The 22,549-nt window shown below is 34.7% G+C and overlaps 3 protein-coding genes across 3 annotated transcripts; 1 reads left to right on the forward strand and 2 right to left on the reverse strand.

The window, feature by feature from the left end:
• Nucleotides 1–5,136: 5,136 nt before the first annotated feature.
• On the reverse strand, nt 5,137–7,478 carry LOC100265127 (uncharacterized). Its single transcript, XM_010657246.3, has 4 exons — nt 7,130–7,478; nt 6,205–6,821; nt 5,533–6,048; nt 5,137–5,408 (listed from the first exon to the last, which is right to left on the reverse strand). The coding sequence occupies exons 1-4, from the start codon at nt 7,386–7,388 to the stop codon at nt 5,274–5,276; spliced, it is 1,527 nt and encodes a 508-aa protein (XP_010655548.1). The 5' UTR covers nt 7,389–7,478; the 3' UTR covers nt 5,137–5,273.
• A 4,679-nt stretch (nt 7,479–12,157) lies between these two features.
• Nucleotides 12,158–14,361, forward strand: LOC100243022 (transcription repressor OFP5). The gene has a single exon (XM_002265080.4). It carries the CDS (start codon nt 12,815–12,817, stop codon nt 14,147–14,149), a length of 1,335 nt encoding a protein of 444 aa, XP_002265116.1. The 5' UTR covers nt 12,158–12,814; the 3' UTR covers nt 14,150–14,361.
• Nucleotides 14,362–14,693: 332 nt separating this feature from the next.
• Nucleotides 14,694–16,851, reverse strand: LOC100248143 (pentatricopeptide repeat-containing protein At4g18840). Its single transcript, XM_002265043.4, has one exon. It carries the CDS (start codon nt 16,628–16,630, stop codon nt 15,020–15,022), a length of 1,611 nt encoding a protein of 536 aa, XP_002265079.1. The 5' UTR covers nt 16,631–16,851; the 3' UTR covers nt 14,694–15,019.
• Nucleotides 16,852–22,549: the final 5,698 nt, after the last annotated feature.

Below are 22,549 nucleotides of genomic sequence, written 5' to 3' on the forward strand. Positions count from 1 at the left end.
GTCTTGTGAATTATGGCATTCTCGGTTGGGACATGCTAATTATCGTTCCATGTATAAGATGGCAAACTTAGGTTTATTACCTAAATTTGATATTAATAAAACACATAAGTGTGAAATATGTGTTGAATCAAAGTTTGCAAGAAAGTCATTTAAATCAATTGAAAGATCTAGTGAACTACTTGAATTAGTTCATAGTGATATTTGTGATTTGAAAATGACTCCAACTAGAAGTGGCAGAAAATATTTTATAACTTTTATTGATAACTATAGTAGATTTTGCTATGTTTATTTGTTACATAGCAAATATGAAACCATTGATGTCTTTAAGACATATAAGAATGAGGTTGAAAATAAGAAGAATAAGACTTTGAAAATGCTACGGTCCTATAGAGGACGAGAGTATGAGTCTCCAACTCTCTCTGAATTTTGTGCATTGCATGGTATAGTGCATCAAACTATAACACCATATACACCAAAACAAAACGGTATTGCTAAAGAAAGAACCGAACACTTAAGGACATGGTTAATTCTATGTTAAATAGTTCGGGGTTACCGCACTACATGTGGGGAGAAGCATTGCTACAGCTAATACCATTTTAAATAGAATACCTCATAAGAAAACATCAAAGTCTCCTTATGATTTGTGGAAAGGAAAACTACCTTCCTATAAAAAGCTGAAAGTGTGGGGTGTTTTGCAAAGGTGCAAGTTCTGTTACCTAAACGGACAAAACTTGGGCCAAAGACAATTGATTGTGTCTTCATTGGATATGCTTCAAATAGTTCAACATATCGATTTCTAGTGATAAAATCTAAAGTTCCTAATATTAATAATAATATCATTATGGAATCTATAGATGTTGAATTCTTTGAAAAGAAATTTCCTTTCGAAGAAAGACACAATGAAATCATCAAAAGGAAAATTGATGATAGCTTGCCTAGAACTCAACATGAACAAATGGATGATGTTGATCCTAGGAGAAGAAAAAGAACTAGAACTAGCATGTCTTTTGGACCTAATTTTATCACCTTCTTGACAGAAGCAGAACCTCAAATATGTCAACACTAGAAGCCCTTGTTAGAAAAATTAGGATAATCCAACTTATGGTAATCACCATAGAGAGGGTGTGAATAGGGTGATGGTATTTTTTTTGCAAATTTAAACTATGTGAATGTAAGAAATAATTATATGCAAGTATATAATAAACAATATAAAGACAATTGCATATAAATTAAAAGAGTAGGGAAGAGAGAATGCAAACACAAGATTTTATAGTGGTTCGACGCAACCCGACCTACATCCACTCTCATCTAGCTTCAATCCCAAGCTTGAGGTTCCACTAATTCAAGGCTTCCAAACTAAGCCTTCAAGCAATACAATTGGATTATGGTTCCAATTCATCATCTCGGACTTTTGGCTCCAAGCACCCTTTACACTTCTCAAGAGATATCTCATTCTTGAACAACCCCTCAAGTGATACCCCACACTTGAGAAACTTCCTTTCAAAGATTTACAAATAAATGATCTCATAAAATCCTAGTATAAAAACTTTAAACTCAAATGATACAAGAAAACTAGGATTGAAATGTGCACTAAGGATATACAAGTTTTAAAACAATGGTGCACTAAAAAACACTCTTTCAAGGCTCAAATATATTCAAGAAAGGTTTGGGAAGGTTAAGCTTATGAAACAATGAAGATTGAAGCATTTTTATAGAAGAAAAAAAACCAAACTAGCTGTTGGGGGTTCGACCGATTGACTAGCCGTTAGCATTTAATGCTTGACAAGTGACCGTTGGACCTCGATTGGACCTCAACTGTTGAACAACCGTTTTGGAAGAAAGAGAAAGTTTTTTTTGCACCCTCGACCGGTTGAGCTGGGGGGTTAACCAGTTATTGTTCATACCCTTGACCGATTGAGTTGGGGGTTGACCGGTTATTGTTTATACCCTTGACCGGTTGAGTTGGGGGTCGACCCAAACCTCATCCGGTTCAACCGGTTGAGCCGTTTTTGGTTAAAAAAAACTAGTTTTTTCAACTTAAAACCTTTTAAACAAGTTGGAAAGACATTTAACACAAGGTTTTAGTTGAAAACATGAAATCATCCAATTTTTAAAATTTTTAAAACAAAATAACTCTTGAATGATTTTGGTGCATAAGTAAAGAATGTAATGCATGAAAATCCTAGTGCACCAACAACCTTACAAAGAGATTTTTTGAAGCTTGGGTCTTGAAAAACACTTCTCTTTGAGGTGATCTTCTTCTTCATGATTTCTTTTTGGCTTGATTTGTCTTTGTGTTTGCCACTTTGGAAATCATTTTGCCTAATCACACTTGAAATATAATCATTAGTTTTAAACCTTATTTTGTTATTATCAAAACTGAGATTAACCAAACCTTGGTTTCACAACTCCTTATTAGCAAGAAGCAGTAAATGATGTAATAAATTCCATTATGCAAAATCGTACTTGGGAATTGGTTAATCTTCCTCTAGGAAATAAACCAATTGGTTGAAAATGGATATTTAAAAGAAAGCTACGAATTGATGGTACTATTGACAAGTACAAAACACGTTTAGTAGCTAAAGGATATCAACAAAATGAGAGTTTAGATTTATTTGACACTTACTCTCCTGTAACAAGAATTACATCCATTAGGATGTTAATTGCTATAGCTGCCATCCATAATTTTGAAATTCATCAAATGGATGTCAAGACAACCTTTCTAAATGGAGATTTAGATGAAGAAATTTATATGAAACAACTTGAAGGGTTTATGGTAAAGGGACAAGAAAAGAAAGTTTGTAGACTTATCAAGTCCCTTTATGGGTTAAAGCAAGCACCCAAACATTGGCATGAAAAATTTGATCACACCATGTTATCAAATGGTTTCAAGATAAATGAGTGTGACAAATGTGTGTATGTCAAGAGCACTAATGACTCACATGTCATAGTATGTCTATATGTAGATGACATGCTCATAATGGGAACAAACAAGAACATTATAAATTCTACTAAGAAAATGTTAAGATAAAAAATTGACATGAAAGACTTAGATCTTATTGATGTGATTCTTGGTATTAAAGATAAGAAAAATCATGAAGGATATGTTCTTACCCAATCCCATTATGTAGAAAGTGTGCTCAAAAGGTTTGGTCATTATGATAGCAAACCATGTGCTACACCTTTTGATCCAAACTGTAAATTGAAAAAGAATATGGGTGATAGTGTATCACAACTAGAGTATTCTAGGGTGATTGGAAGTCTGATGTACATTACAAATTGTACTAGACTTAATATTGCCTATTCTGTAAATAGACTAGCAAGATACACTAATAACCCAGCCAAAGAGCATTGGTTTGCTCTTGTTAGGGTACTAAGATACCTTAAGCATACTATTGAGTATGGATTGCATTACATAAGGTATCCATTTGTTATTGAAGGATTTAGTGATGTCAATTGGATTTATGATAGTTTGGAATCTAAATCAACAAGTGGATATATATTCACTTTAGGTGGAACAACAATATCATGGAAGTCTTTCAAACAAACGTGCATAGCATGATCGACCATGGAATCAAAGTTCATAGCTAGCCTTAGATAAGGCAGGAGAGGAAGCTGAATGGCTTCAAAATTTTATGGAAGACATTCCAATGTGGCCAAAGCCTGTAATGGCCATATGTATTCATTGTGATAGCCAAGCAGCATTAGCAAGAGCTAAAAATGCCGTTTATAATGGTAAATCAAGGCATATAAGATGCAGGTATAATACAATCAAACAGTTGCTCTCGAATGCTCTCGAATGGAGTGATCACTACAGACTTTGTAAAGTTAAAAGATAATATAACAGATCCACTTACCAAGGGACTGTCTAGAGAGCAAGTTGTAGTTACTACAAGAGCAATGGGTTTAAAGGCTATAAAATGATTGACTCGGGCGGAAACCTAACCTAGTTGACTGGAGATCCCAAGATCTAGGTTCAATAGGCCAACCAGCAAGAGTTGATCATGCTAGAAAAACACACTATTCTCATTCCTATATATGTAAATAAGTGTGTTGTCTACGGAAGGTTAGGGTATGTTATACATTTAATGACATCGGTATCTTATACTAAGAAAAGTATAGCAGAATACTTTTAACTAATGTCACCTATATGAGGGTAGAAGTGGGGTCGCTTCTATGAGAATGTGAAGGCTTCATTCTCTGAAGCTCTCATAAAGTTAGGATTTGTTCGGGACCAAAATGAACACAACCGTATAAACCAAAATGTGTTTAGATGAGTTATGTGTGATATCCATTGTCTTGACTGCTACTAAGGCGGACAAGTTCAAGACTTAAGTTCACTTTGTCGTCGAGCAAATCTGATGGATATTCACTAAGGTAGGTTCAAGTCCAAAAGCCACCTTACCTGATCCATTCTCATCTGTCTCTCCAATAATGTTCTAAGTCCTTTCATTCATGTGGGGGATTGTTGGAAAATTGGTGAATGAAAAGAACATGTCTAATGAAGGAGACACAACCTTTGGAGGGGACACAACACTTGGTTTGCAAGGATATAAATAGGAGATTGCCCTCTTTATATCGGTTAAGAATTGTATCCTGAAAGACAAACACCTTTTACTGTTGCAATTAAGAACATGGTGTCAAAATTCTGTTTTTAGGATGTTTTTAGGACATTGCAATTGGCAAGCCTCTAAACAAATGAATCTCTTTTTACTTCCATTCGAATTTTTCTTGTTTCCTCTTTTGACTTACTGCAGGTTTGTTCCATCATCACCCCCAAACATATATATATATATACACATTACATCCCCTTCTGCTCAGTTCGATCCCCAAATCTCCAACATCTCCACTATAGCTACCAGCCCAACGCTCTGATTGGAGTCATAGGACATCCGACCACCAACCATGACCCCCAGCGACGGCTGCTGGAGATTGGCGCATGACTGATGGCGACGCCATTGTCGTTTTGATGTCGGAGAAACCAATTCGATACTCTACACCTCTACCTTTGTCCACCACATTTTGTTTTGTTTTGTTATGTTTTTGTTGTTGTTTTGATGAAACTTCATAAGTGGATTGCTGAATTCTAGAAATTAGTGGTGTTTCTGTGGACTTAAAATCTTGAAGGCACCAACTTGTACTATAATTTTCATGTCACAAAAAATGTTACTATCAGTCGTGAAAACAGAATCCAAATTATAATCTTACATATAGCAAGCTAAAAGAAATCTACTGACTTAAATGCTAATTTCAGACTTAATCCAAACATTCATTCACTTCGGGTTGGCTGGCACCAAGATGTCAAAGTCGCTGACTGTCCATTCAGCAATCTGATCAGCATCTTTGTAAATTTCAGTCCCCAGATCAACAGACATCCATAGCCTTCGAGCTGGTGGGGTCCCTGGATCCTGCAAGAAATATATATATAAATATATATATATATATATATATATATATATATATATATATATATAACTGGTCTTACTATCCACAGGTAAGAAAATCAAATTTCACGAACTAAAATTGCTATACCTGGTAAAAGTAAAGTGACTGGGACAACCTTCCCACATCAAGTTCCCATGTCCTGGAATCTCCAATCCAGCCCTCCCCTTGTTTGGTAGGGTAGCCATAGTCACCCCAAACGGGGTGTGGCAGAATTTGCAATAACTCTTGAGGCTGAGGGTTGCTGAATGGGTCACACAGATGATAAGGCTCTTCAAGGTGCTGTCCGTTCCCAGGAGAGCAATAGAAATAATAGGCTGCGTAAGGGTAGCGAGCAGTGTCATTGCGATGGACCCGCGTCCCATTAGGGAATGTGTGGTAGGGTGGGCATACATTTAGGTTGTCTGGACGGCACAATGCACTTGTGTTAGGATTTATTATCATTTCACTGTATCGAGTTACATCTGATGTTACATTGCCATCGCAAGGCTGGCCATTGTTCTTCCAGCAGCTTCCTATGTCCATTAAGTAGAATTGGCTGCTTGGGCCACCACCTTGAATCACATTCAAGGTGAACGTCACTTTAAAATATGGTGATTCTGGAATCTGCACAATGGATATGGTGATTGCCCTTAATTAATATTCACCAATAAATGCGTCAATCTTTTAAAGAAATTTTAAGAGAAAGGCATGATACAGAAAACTTCTGTAAAAGCCCACATACCAACTCCAAAAAAAAAAAAGAAGGAAATATTTACTTACAATTTTTGACATGCCTCTCGTAGGGTAATGGTAACCACCAGAGAATCCAGTGGTGGCATCGGATCTCAAGTAAAGCATTAGCCATGGATACTTTGTTGAAGTTCTCAAGACATGGTGGAAAACCCAACTTCCCTCCCCAAGTTGCTTCTCCCAAGTCACAGAGTGGTAAGAGATGTTGCCCACCATTCCTTTACTCAAATCAGCATCCAAGTCCCATGACCCGTAAAATCTTCCCTTCATGGTAGACCCTCTCAGGGTGGTGTAATTGTGGTAAATCAGTGGATGGTTCATGCATCCTTCGCCAAAACAAGGGAACTGATCATCTGGGCCATAGGGTCCTACTTTATGGCCATTTTTAGGGCACTTGGCAGCATAAGTGTCCATGTTCCCACTCTTAAGCATGATCATCCAGAACTGCCATGGTTTTGGGGTGTCTTCAACTTGGCATTTAGAACCCAAATAAATTTCTTTTTTTGCTGCGTAAAGGTCTGCATTGGTACCAGCCTGTGGTTGCACTCCAAGAAAAGGTTGTCCCACTCCTAGCTTGTTGTCTTCCTCTGTGACTCTGTGGACTAACAAGTATGGTATGGCATTGCAGACTGAGCACTTCTTCTGTGCTGTAGGTGTTAAAAAGAGGATGAATATATGAATATGTGTTCATGGGACTACAACAGTCTCATATATATAACATCTAGAGTGCTTTAAATCCAGAGCATTTGTGCATGGAATATTATCAATGCATTAACTACAGTCTATAATATAACCTGATATTCTATTAAAACTAAGGACTTTATATGAACTCACTCTGAAGAAAATTTCACAAAAAAATACCACAAAATAAACCAAAATACTTCAAGAAAAGAAAAACACAAGGAATGAGCATAGAAAGAGAAATCAAGAAGAATGCATGGATGATGAGGCTCACTATTTAGCAGTTGCGCAGATTTATATACATCGAAGCAATCAGCAGCTCTAGGGCTGCCCATGTTAGGAGTCTCATCACCAACTTCATTACACTGATTCCAGGACTCTATCGCCAACCTCAGCCCATCTCTTTTCATCCCCGGATCTCCTACCCCAGACACATAACCTGCTTCTTCCCATGAATCCAACACCCCAGAAACATAACCCACTACCAGAAGGAGAACAGCAGCTATGCAACAAGGATTCTTTCTTTTCTCCATTGATGAAAGCCAAAGAAAGCTTGAGACAAACCACTTACGAATCTACCTATATACACGCATGGAAAAGAGGATATAGGTAAAATCAAAACATAGAATGCTTTATGGTAACCATCATTTTCTAGTGTATGAAAATTGTTTTGTAATGGACTATTCCTCCTTTCTGGCAGTATTTACCCCTTCTATGATATTTTTTGATACTTCCCTTTGTGACCGAAAAGTTAAAAACAACGACTTTAGTACTCAAGAAAGCAAAGCATATCCTAATAATTAACTAGAAGGATGCCATAGAAGTTTTCTTATTGACGAAAGAATTATCCTATGTAACAAGTCGCTAATAGAAAAAAGTATTGATAAGATTACAGTAATTTAAAAAAATAATTCTTAAAAGTATGGTAATGAAAAAAATAATTCCAAATTTACTAAAGTTTTTATCAAAGAGGAAAGAGAAAAGTAAAAATTTATAAATAAAAAGAAGGATGAGGCGGTTTTCATTTTTCATTTTCTTATTTTTTAATAATATTATTATTAGACATAATTATTATAAATACATGTATTATAAAATTAATTAATTAATTTTATTTACTGAATTCAATATATAAAAATAATTATAATTCATAATAATAATATTTATAAAAATATAAATTATATTGATTTAAAAAATATTTCGATGTTTATCTCTAATTTTATCTTTAAATTAATTCAATTAATTATAACTATAAATATAAATTAATTTAGTTTTATATTATTTTTTATTTTTTATTTCTTTTACTTTCGGATTAAAAAAAGTTATTATCAATTTTATATGAAAATTGAGTTTATAAAAAAAAATTATTAAAGATAAAAATAGAGATAAATACCAAAATATTTTTTAAAATCAATATCTAATTTGTATTTTTATAAATTAAATTTAGTAAATAAAATTAATTAATTTTATAATACATATTATTTATAATAATTATATCTCATAAATCTTGTCTTCAAGTGATAATTTTACCTTTTTTTCATGTAGTTTATAATTTTTTAAAAATAGAAATTGTCTTTTTAATAATTTTCTTTTAAAAAAAAATCATTTTTTGAAGGGATAATTTTACTTTTTCTTTTTTTTAAGTGACAAAAATTACGATAAATTTGAAATTATTTTTTCACTATAATAATTTAAGATAAAAAGTCCTCTTTTTCTTCTAGAGTCAATCATCCCTTCCCATAAAATTACGTCACAGAAAAAACAACGAAAATAACAAAGAGAGTGGGTTTTGAAAGAAAAAGGCAAAGAAAATTATAAGCAAGAGTCCATTAAATTTTCTTAGATACATGACTCAGCTCATCCAGATTCCAGTAATCTTAATCTCTTCTGGTCAATGCGATCATAGCATTCAACAAGATTGAATAAGGTGTGATGCACGACTGCCACACAGGCCTTTATCTAGAAGCCCTCACTACTACTATTATTATTATTATTATTATTATTTTGTCTTATTGGAGATATTATCAAATTTTCTATTACCTGACCAAAACTATGATGAAAAACAAAGGTTGAATCTATCCGATGCTACCTACCCTTATGTTGGTTGTTCTTTTCAAGCTATATCATAAAAGAGCAAGGCCCCTAAGGAGCCCCATGCTTTTTGGGAGAATATGAAACCAATTTTGAAATAACATTATCTTCGTGAAAATTTTGTTATATCAAATTGAGAGTGACATGATTTTTGTTTAATTTCTTCAATTGTTATAAGATGGATAAATTTTTTTTTATGGTATTTAGAATAAGGTATAAAGATATAATAGAAATGACTTGTAAATATTCTTTTTGATTGAAAGTTTATGATATTGTTTTACAAAATTATCTAAAGGGGTAAATAGATAATCTTTTCTCTTGTCAATTCAAAAGTTTTTAATTTTTTATCTTTCGAACATTTTTATTAATTAAAAATATATTGAGAATTTTAATCACATAAACAGACATATTATTTATGGAGAAAATTATCCTCAAAGTCACGGAGAAAATTTATTAATGCAAAAATCAAAGGATAAAAACTATAGAAATATAATTCACTAATAAATCTAAGAATTAGGTACACAGGTTTATGGTTTACTTAAATGATTCCTACTCCATGATACTTACATATCAATACTTACACTTAATCTTATATTTACGGCACAACATTAATATGCTCCTTAATAGACCCCTCTATACATCGAGGAGACATGATTCTCTACCACAAACTCAATAACCAAAGTTGAAATAATTTAAGAGTTTCAAATTAAGTATAGAAAATAATGATTTAAAGGTTAGAGGCATGACTTTTAAAGAGAATTTTCTCAAAATGCATATTTATATTAGAAAAACCTTAGTTGACTTAGACTAAGTTTAAACATCATATTTTTACCAAAATAATAATTTTGAAAACTTTAAGAACTTTGAAAAAAATTGATAAGATTTTTTTAAAATTTTTTTAAAATTTAAATCTGTTTTTAAATTTCTTTTATTATTGATTTTTATATAAGCCCATTCTATGCCTTCTACATCATTATTCTTAATGAACTCAATCATTCTTACATGTTTAATCCTTGATTGAATTTGTAATCTTTTAAAAAATATATATATAAAACACGGTAAAATAGTCCTAAACCGGGATAAATGAAATATAACTACCAACTTAATGACCAAATTTAATAAATTGTAAACATAAATACAATACTAGTTTACAAATTTCATCGTCTATTTATTATTCTTGTTTGCTTTTAGTAGGGAGTAGAAAATAGAAAGCAAAATGTGGATGAGAGAAATGGATGAATTGAATTTATTTTTGAAAATTAAATTTTTTGATATTTTTATTCAATTTTCTTTAATCATATGTTGAATGAATAAGAGCAATATCAAAGAACGTTAATGTTATCCTTAATTTAAATATTAGCATCTATGGATTTATTATATATTAGTTTAAATTAAAATAGAATAAAAATTTGAAAATGGAAAAATTTATTATTAATTTGAATTAAAGTAAGAGATAGAGTTTGAATTATAGTAAAATTCAAATATAAATGCATATAAATATCCAGTCTCATTACTGAAAGTTATGTCATATTTTTCTCTATCTCCTTCATTTTCTATAAGCAACCGGTTAATTTGTTAAAATTTGGAATAGGTGAGGATGTATAACATATATTTGGTCCAAAATATAAGAAAGTAATTTCAATATTTTATTATTTTCTTTCTTATTCAACATTTTCTTTTCTTTTCTTTCTTACGGAAGAAAAGATGGCCACTGCACCATTAAATGTAAGGGTGACTGAAGGAGGTAATTAATGTGTGTGACACATCTGAATGAAGATGGATCCCAATCAATAATTTACAGTAGTAAATTGTTAGAGTGTAGTAATAAAAAAGTGGAGGTATGATCCCTACACTGCACCATAAAATGTTGTGGCGGCTGAAAAAGGCGATGAGCCTAATGGCCAACGCCTTCAGGCTTCTTCCAAGGGAAAGGGTGTCTTTAGGTGAAGGAGAGAAAGGCTGAGAGCGTGTGAGGTAGGTAGCACCGTAGCAATGGCACAACATGGGTTGAGAATTTGAGATAAGGTCACAGGTGATGGGCATTAACTAGACGCCTTAAAATTCCCCTCTTTGAGATTAAGTCATAGGCGATGGGCATTAACGAGATGCCTTAAAACTCCCCTCCCTCCCTCCCTCTCTCTCTCGAATTTGAGATTAGGTCATAGGTGATGGGCACTAACTAGACGCCTTAAAATTGCCGCCCCCCTCCCTCTCTTTCTCTCACTCTCTCTCTCTTTCATTTGAGATTAGGTCTCTCTCTCGAATGTGAGATTAGGTCATAGGTGATGGGCATTAACTAGACGCCTTAAAATCCCCCTCTCCCCCACCTATTTACATATGCAAAAATAGAAATAGGTCATTTATAGAAGCAAATAGAATTATATGCAACAAAATTAGTCAACTTATGGCCAAGGTTAATGGGAATGCGAACATGCTCAGAATATCACTGTTGGCATGAAATCCCAAATAATAACCTCCTCCTTGTCTCTTCTCTTCTTGGCAGCCGAATTGTGAGCATCCCACCCACACCATAGCTCTAGGTAAACCAATCTTGAATACTTCCCACCAGCATTTGTTTGCTGCCATATCTATCTTTGGGTCATGCTGAGTTGAAGGAGACTCGTCGCAGTCTTTGCCATAACGCCCACAAAGTCACCATCACTGGGCTAGGAGGGCCTCTTCTTAGCCACTTCCCTTTCTGGAATTTGTTTTCAGCACTTTCTTGTTGTTTTCTTACTTATAACCCTCCTTCAGTTTTTAATATTAAAAATTCTGCCTTCACCATTGGAGCTCATAAATTTGCTTCCACTATATACAATTTCAAAATAGGTGATCACGCAATCAAAATTATTGTATTCATCTCAAGAGAGCTTTCTATCTTATCAGATGATCAATTGTGAAAGTTGGTGAGGGGAGGGAATAACATTAATAGAGGAATTAATGTATCAGAAGCCCCCATTCCTAAAAAAATGAGAAAAAGAAAAAATATACAAAGATATTTAAAAACTTACTCCTTTTGAGGACCATCAAGGCCTTTTTCCCTATCACTTGTACGAAGAAACACTTGACCCAACTTAGAAGCTTTCTTGGGTATTTTCACAAACAATCTCCAAGCAAAACTCTTAACTATTTGTCGTTGAGATACATTTATTATGAGTCCAAGGACCACACCTTGATTCTAAGCCTACCCAATTGTTAGAGGGCATGCGAGTTGGAACAAGGCCCTCAAATTCAACCAAATTAGCAGCCGTGTTCGACACTAACTAGACTTGGACTAAAAGAGAGGGTCACATTCTAACACCCAAATAAATAAAGCAAAAGCAAAAGAAGGGACTTATCTCATTTTATTTACAAAAGGAAAAAAAGACCCGAAAAGGGAGTACAAGGCCAAAGGTCCTCCCTAGAGGCCTACAGACCCATTACCCCATTCCAATTTCAAGCCTCGAAGCTATGTGAAATGACTGAATGAGTCAAATTTCCACAAAAAAGAAAAAAGAAAGAAAGAAAAGTGAAGTGGGACAGCGGCAAAGGGGACCACTTTGCTTGGGAGTCTCATAAACTAGGTTGTTACTGTGCCTAAAGGGGCTGTAGGTGCCCCACTTGCAGCACCTCTTCAACACACTGCAAAGCAAGGAAAAACGAAAAGTGGGTAAAGTGGTCACAGGATCTAAGGGCGGGCCTTTCTTTTGAAAACAATGCCACAAGCCCAATATGAAACCCACGTTCCTATTAACAGCCTAACCGTCCCTCTAACTGCTACTTCCCCTCTACTATTCAATTCTCTTCTTATCACCTCTTCCCTTTTTATCTCCTATCTCTGCTTTCTTCAAACCTTAAACCAGATAATTCTTACCCAGAGAATTATCAAACGATGAAGTGGGGAAGAAAGAAACCTTCTTCTCCTTCCTCCTCGTCCCGGGCTTCTTCCATGTCTCGTGTCTTTCCTGTTTCCTGGTTTTCTAAGTTTAAGCAAATGGGGGGCAGTTCTAGGCCTCAACCCGAAAGAGTGAAGCCAAAAGGGAGGAAGAATTCGCCTTCTAGGAGTTCATGGCAGCATGCTAGTTGTGGAGACGGTAGATTCTATGGCGGAGGAGATGATGGCTTTTGGAGATTATCGTTTGGAGAGGAGGATGATGTCATGAAAAGGAGAGATAGATGTATTTTGAGGTCTGTTCTGTATGATTCGGATGATGAGGTTGAACTTCCATTGTCAAGTTGCAGAAGCTGCAGATCCAGTTCTACAAAAGTGGGGGAAAGAGGGGAGTCCCAGAAGTTCAGTGACATGGTGTCCGATGAAAGAAAGATGAGAAAATTGCATGGAGACGTAGAGATTTCCCTGGGGAATGGTGCACATAAAGGAGAAAAAGGAAGGCAGGAAACAAAATTCAAGATACCCAGGCAGGAAACTGTGAAAGAGCGGAGATCACGAAAAGCTAACGGAAGGGTTTTGAAAGAGAAGTGGTCAGAATTTGAGAATGAATTAGATGCAGCAAAGAAATCAACAAAATCAGTAGAAAAGCATAGCTTGAAACCAGAACCAGTAAGTAGAATTCAAACTAAAGGAGAGCATAGCAAGTTAACAACCTCTCATCCAAGGAAACATCGCCATGCCGCTTCCATGAATTTAAGAAGTTCGATTCTAGGAACAATTGAAGAAGATTGTACATTTGCTTCTCTTAATTTGGAAGAACCTGATGCACCTAGTAAAGAAGAAAAAAGAAAATTGAAAGAAATGGACATCAAGGAACTAATGTCAAAGAGTGAGAACCAGAGAAAATCCATTCATCTAAGCAGGGAATTGCAGAGCAGAACAAAACAGAGGAGCAAAATCAGAGTTCACTCACCAAGAACACCTTCCAAGGTGGAAATTTGCAAAATAAAAGCCCTGGAAGACATGAAGGCCAAAATGAAGATGAAGAAGAAGATTGAGGAGAGAATTCTTGAAGGAAGAACACAAATAGAAAGCTTTGCTGTTGTAAAAAGCTCCCTTGACCCACAGAAGGACTTCAGAGATTCGATGATTGAAATGATCATGGAGAAAGGGATTAGCCAGCCAGAAGAACTCGAGGAACTCTTGGCTTGTTATCTGACATTGAACTCAGATGAATACCATGACCTCATAATCAAGGTCTTCCGGCAGGTATGGTTTGGCTTGAACCGAGCTTATTTTGATCCTGAATTACAGAATGAACATTGCTATGAATGACCAACTTGTAAACATATTGCAAATCCTAACTCTCAATTTTCTTATATTATGCCACTAATTTTCATTAATCTGAAGGATTTATTGCCAAAGAAGAATCAAAATAGGTTCTCTTATGCAACTTAAGAGAAGAATTTCTGTTGTTCTAATTTCATGCAAAATAGAGTGTATGCTTAGATGATGATGTTCTACCAATGTACCGATTAAGCGATTCCTAAAACAATGAAGTCATAAAACCTATTTCACAAGGGCAGTTAAATTGATCATTTTGGAAATTGAAATATGAGTAATCCAGGTCAAGTTGAGGGCTTATGTATTGTATTTGAGAGAGGCAATGAGGAGGATTTTATTTGGTTTACCTTTGTGGAGGGAGAATTTTCAAGGTAGTTTGGGATGAGGCCCACAAACTCTCTTCTCCCTTTAATTTTCCTCTCACCTGTAGAAGGATTCCTTTTCACAATGCCTTTAAAGGTTAGTAAAAAATGCAAAAGGAAAAGTCACAAAATTGTTTATTCTTTTCCTGTTTTATGTTTTAAAGACTCCTAACTTCTGCAGAAATTATATTTATGGTTAATTGAAGCACCGGATTCCCATTGTTTTACTTTCCAAACAACTGGTGTTTTAAATACCACGCTTTTTTAACAAGCCTTCTTCCAAACTGCAACTCTCCAAGGAACATAAACAACAGTAAAGGGCTACCACCTACAGTCTCTGGTTATGACGATCATTTTCTACTTGGAAAGTGTAGCTCTTAGTGTAACTGATATCATGCAGCAGAAGTAACTTTTTTCTTGCTTCTCCTAAGCAAAACAGTTAGTACGCGTGACCCTCTAAAGTCTTGATCATCTCCTTGATTTTACCACAATGAATCCTTCACGTAAAGTCCTTTCCAGAAACCAATCCTTCACCAGCTAAGAACTCATAGACAGTTCCATCCACTTCAATCATGCTACAACCTGGATCCTTTCTTACTCCTTGTGCCCTCATCTTCTGCCTCACCTCCATAACATCTTTCCATCTTCCCATAGACGCATACATATTTGACAACTGAACAAAACTAGAACTTTCTTGAGGACTCAACTCTAAGAGCTTCTGTGCAACTCGCTCTGCCAATTCCACATTACCATGGTTTCTGCAAGCTCCCAGAAGAGATTCCCATACTACAGAAGCTTCTTTTTGTGGCATTTTTTGTACAAGTTCTTCAGCCTCTTCTAACAGTCCAACCCGGCCAAGTAAATCCACCATACAGCCATAGTGCTCAATGGTTGGTTGAATTCCATGAACATGAACCATGAGGTTAAACATCTCACGTCCCTCATCCAGCAGGCCTGCACGACTGCAAGCAGATAGAACACATACAAAGGTAACCTCATTGGGTTTAAAACCCTCCACAAGCATCTCAGAGAAAATCTGTAAAGCATGTTGTCCAGATCCATGGGTGCTTAATCCTGAAATTATTGAATTCCATGTACTAATATCCTTCCTCAAACAACTATTAAAAACTTCCAAAGCCTTCTCAATGCTCCCACATTTGGAATACATATCCACAAGAGCAGTAGCAACAAAACCATCAATACTGATCCCATTCTTGTCAATATATGCATGAACCCATTCCCCTTGGCTCAAAGCACCAACATGGGCACAAGCAGATAACACACTTACAAGCGTACAATTATCAGGCTTCACCCCTGCGTGTTGCATGTCTTCAAAAAGCACCAAAACTTCACTGAAACGACCGGCATGAGAATAACCAGTAATCATGGCATTCCAAGAAACCACATTCTTCACCGGCGTCTCACCAAAAACCCTCCGCGCTTCTTCAAGCAATCCAACACCCACATACCCAGAAATCATAAAATTCCAAGACTCCACATTTCTTTCAGTCATTTCATCAAATAAATGACACGCCAACTCCATCAAACCCCTTTCTGCATAAGCACTCAACAAAGCGTTCCAAGAAACAACATCCCTTTCCAGCATTCTATCAAGCAAATGGCGCGCATCTTCAATACACCCACAACTTGCATACAAATGAATTAAAGTATTTTGAATAAATAAATCATCCCCAAGCCCAGTCTTGAGAACATGACCGTGAATCTGTCGCCCTTCCTCAACCCCAGAAAAACTTCCACACGACTTCAACGCAAACGTAAAGGTGTACTTATCAGGAAGAACAGAAGCATGGAGCATTTGATGAAAGATCGTGAGAGCAGCTTCTGGAGTGGGGCTATTGGCATAAGCTCGGATAATGGTATTCCACATGTAGGAGTTGGGATTGGGAATGCGAGAGAAAATGGAATGAGCGTAAGGAATGGCTTGAGCGTGGGAGTTGGTGGAGACGGAGGCAATGAGTCGACTTGCGGCGAAGGTGCTGTGGATGAGGCCGGACTTGAGAATGTGGGCATGGGCTTGGTGGAGTTCAGAGATGGAAGTGGCCATCTCTGCGAATGACAGTATCGGAGGGGGAGGGAAGCTACTAGACATTACAACTAAAGTGAACGGTCTCAATACAGCATCTGCTATTATTAGTTATTTAACTTATTTCCATCGGCTCAGGGTGTCAAACGGGCTGCGCGGCAAGGTCTGGCCCGTGGCCCGGCACATCAATGACGGGACGTGCTGACTCACCCTAGTTATCGTTGCTGGACGTGCCTGCATGGCCTGGTCGTTTGGGTCGTGTTGGGCCTGGGGGATGGTCTGCCATGCCATCCCTTTGTGTTTTTTGCCTTTGGCCAACCAAATGTCATTAATGTCCTTCCTAAAAAATTATATAACTCTTGGTTAAAGGGAGAAATAGTAACTAAAAAAAGTTTTGTGTTATCGAAAACAAAATTGAAAACAAAAGTTTGTTTAAAACCTGAAATATTTTTAACTTGCTTTTAATATTTTTTTAAATAGATAACATTGAATTCTTTGGATGGTCGAAAAAAAAAAGAACAAGAAAATTGTCCTAATAAATGATGGAAATAAAGAAAGTACTTGCATTGATTAATGTTACTTTATATATTGTTATGACATTTACTATATTATTATTTACTTTATCTTTTATGTTCCTTCACTCAAATATTATTTATATATAAAATATGTGTTATTAGGTTTTAAAATAAACAAAGAAGATGCATGCTCCATAGATTATGTAATTGTACACACAATTCTTTGAAATAAACCATATGATACATATAATTTTAATATATCATATTAGGTATTAAAAACTTGATTGAAGACTCTGAAAGAGCAAATATTATGTCACAAATGAAACCATATTCCATATAAATAATGTTTTATATTTTTAGTAATTTTAAAAGAAAGTTATCAAAGTTTTAAAAATATCATAGAAATATGTATGACATTGAACTTATACATGAAGGTAATATAAAATATCTTTACATTATTTTTATTGTTAATTATAAGAAAACATATATTGAAAAAGCTCATAGCTTTCTCCTTTAGGTCGTACCTTGCAACCATAAAGCTCATTGAATCATATGTTGTCATAAACCATAAGTTCACCAATTCAAAGATTTTTATGTTTTAGCATGACCAACTACGTCACCCAAGTCTTCAAAATGTGTCAAATAATAAACTACTCACATGGCCATCCATTCAAGAATCAAAAGATTCTTTTACTCTTATGACATTGATTTCCACCACATTGTTTGCTTATTAAGCAAATTGATTGCTAGACTATCTTTTACTAAAATCATAACTGAGTTACCAACCTTTATAGAACAAATTCAAGAGGACACTCCCTCTCTTGCTCAGACACAACACTAATATTGTAAATACACATAGGTGTTAAATAATGTGTATATATAACACCACATATAATAGTAGTCTTGTAAAAAAACTTCAAAAAGTCTAAAATCCTAAAAGCTTTCTCCTAATTGTTTAGACTTATTGCAACTTAATCATATCCTACACAAGATGCTAGAATTAGTAGCTAAGCAGAATTTTAACGAAAATCTACATTAAGATTAATTTTTCTCTTCTTCAAAACAATTATATCACATAAACACATGGATTTCTTATAATTTGAATGGGCAAGCAATATAATGTACAATAAATCATATGGTCTCTAATCATCCAATATTAATTTTAAACCATTTTGTACTATTAAATTTACTATATGATAAACACATGTCATATGGAAAATCTTACCTAGTTCACCTTCTCGGACTATTCTTACAAAATATGTTTATGACATAACTTTAGTTTAAAACATTATCAAATGTATTAATAAAAATTTTGTTTTGTTTGTCAAACTCATTGAAAATGAATATAAGAACACCATATATGGCAGCTTCGAGGAAACTCCAAAAAAATGACCCTATTATTTTTTTATTTAAAGTATGAAAGCTTTACTATTTTTAGAAGTCCATATATATATGAGGTAACAAAAATTACATTATTATGACCATTAAATTATTTTATTATTAATTTTTTTTTATAATCCTTAGGTTTTAACTATATCATTATGACTAGCATTCGTAGGTGCTTTTTAAAACGTTAGTTAAACATGCTCTTGCTTCAAGTTTATAAATCTAGGATCTTCTATGTGAATGATTGGTTTGTAGTAGCTAGCCCTTCTCCTATTCTTCCTCATTTGAATAGAAAGTCAGACATTGATATATTAGACTCTAGTTTGACTTATTTAGGATTGCCTAAATCTAATACATCATGTTTTTTTGGCATGTCTTTGTGACCTATGCTACCACTAGCTTTGCAACTACAATGTTCTTTTTTTTTTAATTATTATTATTGTATTTACATTTTGCTAAAATTTCTATTTCTCCTCTCCTATTATGCGTATTCATTCTCCCGTTAAGCGTATTTATTATAGTTAAATGATCCCATATTTTGGATGTGTGCTTGCTACCCTATGTCTTTTTCCTCTAAGAATGGAGGAAGGTTAGAGGAGTGGTTGGGGGCAAAGATAATAGTGGGAGTAGGGTTCTACTTATCCCTTAATTCATTAAAACTATACTCAAGGTTCTCAACATTTAAGGTGACATGATCCATTTTAGAGTCTTCATGAAAAGAAAAAACATAATTAAATAAAAATTTAAAATTTTAAAAGCAAATAAAAGAGCTAAACATAAATATTTCAACCTTCTGATAATGAATAATGAATAATGAACACTCATCAAGAGAGAGAGAGAATAAATATCTTGAACATAAAGAACTTGTAAATAATGAACACATGTATAAATAGTTTAAAAATGAGAAGTTGTAGAGAATTGGAATTAAAATAACAAAGAATTGTATAAAAGGATATAATATAGAACATTGGCATAGCCAAAAATGTGAGACGGGGGCAAAATAGAAAAAGCCGGTTTTGAGGAGGGGCAATATCACATAAAGAAGTAAAGTTGGTTTACTTGTAAAGCCTTTTTTTACTCTTTAGTTTGGTGGGAATTTAATTTTTCAGGGAAGGAACTTGCCCCCTCTGGGGATATACCGGTTCTGCCAGTGATGTAGAATTGCGTGGGAAAGAAATATAATAAAGGGATATTTATAGAAAACCATTGGTGAGTCATTTACAAATTTATTTCTTCAAATGGTTCTCATATAGTTGTGAGGAGAAAGGCTTAACATTTAGAATGAAACAATTAACAAAATAAACATAATGAATAACCCAAACTAATTTTTAAAAATTATAGAGAGGGACATTTAAAACATTTGACAATAAAAAATACTTTCAGAGTTTGGAAGCAAAGCACAGCCAAAAAAGTGGTCTCAACATTGCTAACATTATAAATGGAATCCAGCCTTCTTCAACCTCCTTCCTGCAGGCCGCAGTGATATAGAATAAAGGTGTTATAGGGGTACAAATGATGCCCTATGCCAGAACAAGGAGAACACAAGCAGTGAAATGAACACTTCTCTATATAATTCCACTCAATTTTCTGAGATATCAAAAAATTTAAAGCCTCCCATTTCTTCCAAGCGGTTTCTTTGTTAGATGTTGAACTAGGCTCAAGCCCTGCTTTTGCATTTCACATTTTGATGAATACTTGTATAATCCGTAACCATAACACAATGGCAAACAACATGATTATGCATATGCTTCTGATGAAAGGAAATTGACTAGATTCTTTATCAGGATGGTGTAAGGTAAAGTATGCTTATTTCCCAATCTGAACACAAGACTTTGCAGTCACAGTGAAGGCATATGTATATATAAAATAACCAGTAGGGTCCCCTGATAACTCAAGCTCATTTAAGATCTACATCTGACAAAACATATGCATGCAATTTTTCATCAATCAAAAGGATTGAAGATGAAAGACTCTCTGAGCTGTAGCCAAGGCTCTATTGGAAAGAAGAAGACGAAGAACAACAAGAAACCCAAACCAAAACAATTCTCTCTTCTTTGTGCTGCTTCTACTAGTCTGAAATTGCATTTGCTTAGCTAGTTTCATACATCAGGGAAGCTTAAGCAACAGTTCTAGAAAAGTGAAAAATTTTTATGGCTTGAAGAGATCACCATGAACTAACAACACATTGAACAAACAGATACTACACCTGAGAACCTTCATCCATTTGTTGTATTAGGTAGAGCATTTTCTTAGGCTTGAAAAGAAACATTAGCAAAGAAGAAACGGATATTATTGCATGGAATGAAAGAGAAGATAGTATTACATGCACCTCGGAAGGAGGCAGCTTTGAAAGGGCCATGATCATATAGGTGCTGGTCTGGAATGGTAGATGTGAGTCATGTGACCAGGATTTAGATGCACCAGTCATAACAAGATCAGAATGTCATCTCTATATTTTGTCCTCTTTTAAGAGACAAAGAAAAGCACGTAATCTTATCCAGATTATTTAAATTACGGTTTTCATTTGAGCTATTTGGATTGTCTTTGCATGTCCTAGTACCTTTTTGGGGTGCCAAAATGAACCACGAAAATTGGATGGATCCCTACACATTAGGCAATTAAATGAGCTTTCCAATGCTCATCTCCTAAGATTTCAAAGACAAGCTCATGTTCTTATTTATCATGATTATTGTACTAGCTCCATATTATACTTCAAAAATGAGTAGAAGTTCCATGCGAAACACAATACTTTAAATTTGTTCTGATTGGGCATCTGAAGAATAAATAGCAATAATTAATAGCTTGGAGTCAACAAGCCAACGTTGGCAACTGAGGTTCACTAGTGGAAGCAAAGCAATTAACGGAAATAGGATAAGTAAATAGAACTCCTTGAGAGAATAACTGTTAGGGACAAGCATTCACAAAGCCTACAATGAAAAAAGTAACAAGAAATGCTGAGCAACAAATTTGTATAAAAGCTTAAGCTATTAGGATTTAGGCCCACAAGGTATATCATGCTTTCTAACACCCTCCCTCACTTGGAGAAGTAAATCATGATATCCTCCTTTAGGCTTGTATATGTGCTGAGGTTTGAACTCATGACCTCCTTCTCAACGAGGTTCTAATGTTGGACATCAATCATAGAAAATTTGTTGTTTAACATAATATAAGAGCTTTGGTTAACTGGAGGACCCTAAGTTCAAGTCCTCCTCCCATTATTTTTCTAACTATCTATGATCACAAAAAAATGTTAGGATTAAACTTTTAAAAACATGATACGTTGTAATGGATTTGAAATTTGTTATTAATTTAATGATATTCTAGTTTCACTTTTATCTATCATTATTCCATGCATTATACTTTATGGACATTCTTACCTAACATCTCTTACATTGTATATGACTTGAATGGATTAAGAGTTACACGAAAGATCCAAGTTATAGACTTCTTACAATTAGATGATTTGCTCATAGTTGGTTCGTGAACTTAAGCAATCCATTTGAGGTCGTAATGTACCACCTCCTAATTTGAGGAATGACTGAACTAGGCTATTAAAATGAGGTTCCAATATTGAGTGCACTAGTACGTACAATTACACATCGAACAAACCTACGATGAGTCATGATGTGAGACTATCAGGTAGTCATGACTTCACCAAGTTCTAATACTGTATTGTTTCTTAACCTTGAGAAAATATTGAACTTATACCTAAGTTTGTAGTGGCTTTAACTTACGAATTAGATCCTAAAATGATCTTATATTTTCTATGGATTAGGTCACTATTGATGGAAGTTGGTAGCAACGAGTATTCTTAATAGAAGCATTATGATATCTCATGGACTTTGAGACAATGTGTTCCTTTAGATGATCCTAAGAATATATAATCATGAAATTTGTGGCGTTGTAGTAACTCATTTAGTGGAATTCAACATATGCTCTTAGTGAGTTAAAATATACCATTTGATCACATAATAGAGGGATCTGTAACTCAATAATAGTAGAGGTAATTTTGAGAGGTTGATAGCTTTTGGACACCAATTTATGAGAAGACTATATATAGTGGATAACATGTCACAAATCTGGA

This window comes from Vitis vinifera, chromosome 10 (assembly GCF_030704535.1).
Source record: "Vitis vinifera cultivar Pinot Noir 40024 chromosome 10, ASM3070453v1".
Classification (NCBI taxonomy): domain Eukaryota; kingdom Viridiplantae; phylum Streptophyta; class Magnoliopsida; order Vitales; family Vitaceae; genus Vitis; species Vitis vinifera.

Coding starts and splice junctions, on each gene's coding strand:
- LOC100243022 (XM_002265080.4), top strand. CDS start 12,815: ATGAAGTGGGGAAGAAAGAAACCTTCTTCTCCTTCCTCCTCGTCCCGG.
- LOC100248143 (XM_002265043.4), bottom strand. CDS start 16,630: ATGTCTAGTAGCTTCCCTCCCCCTCCGATACTGTCATTCGCAGAGATG.
- LOC100265127 (XM_010657246.3), bottom strand. CDS start 7,388: ATGGAGAAAAGAAAGAATCCTTGTTGCATAGCTGCTGTTCTCCTTCTG. Junction 6,822..7,129: donor ATCTGCGCAACTGCTAAATA/GTGAGCCTCATC, acceptor TAACACCTACAG/CACAGAAGAAGTGCTCAGTC. Junction 6,049..6,204: donor CGAGAGGCATGTCAAAAATT/GTAAGTAAATAT, acceptor TCCATTGTGCAG/ATTCCAGAATCACCATATTT.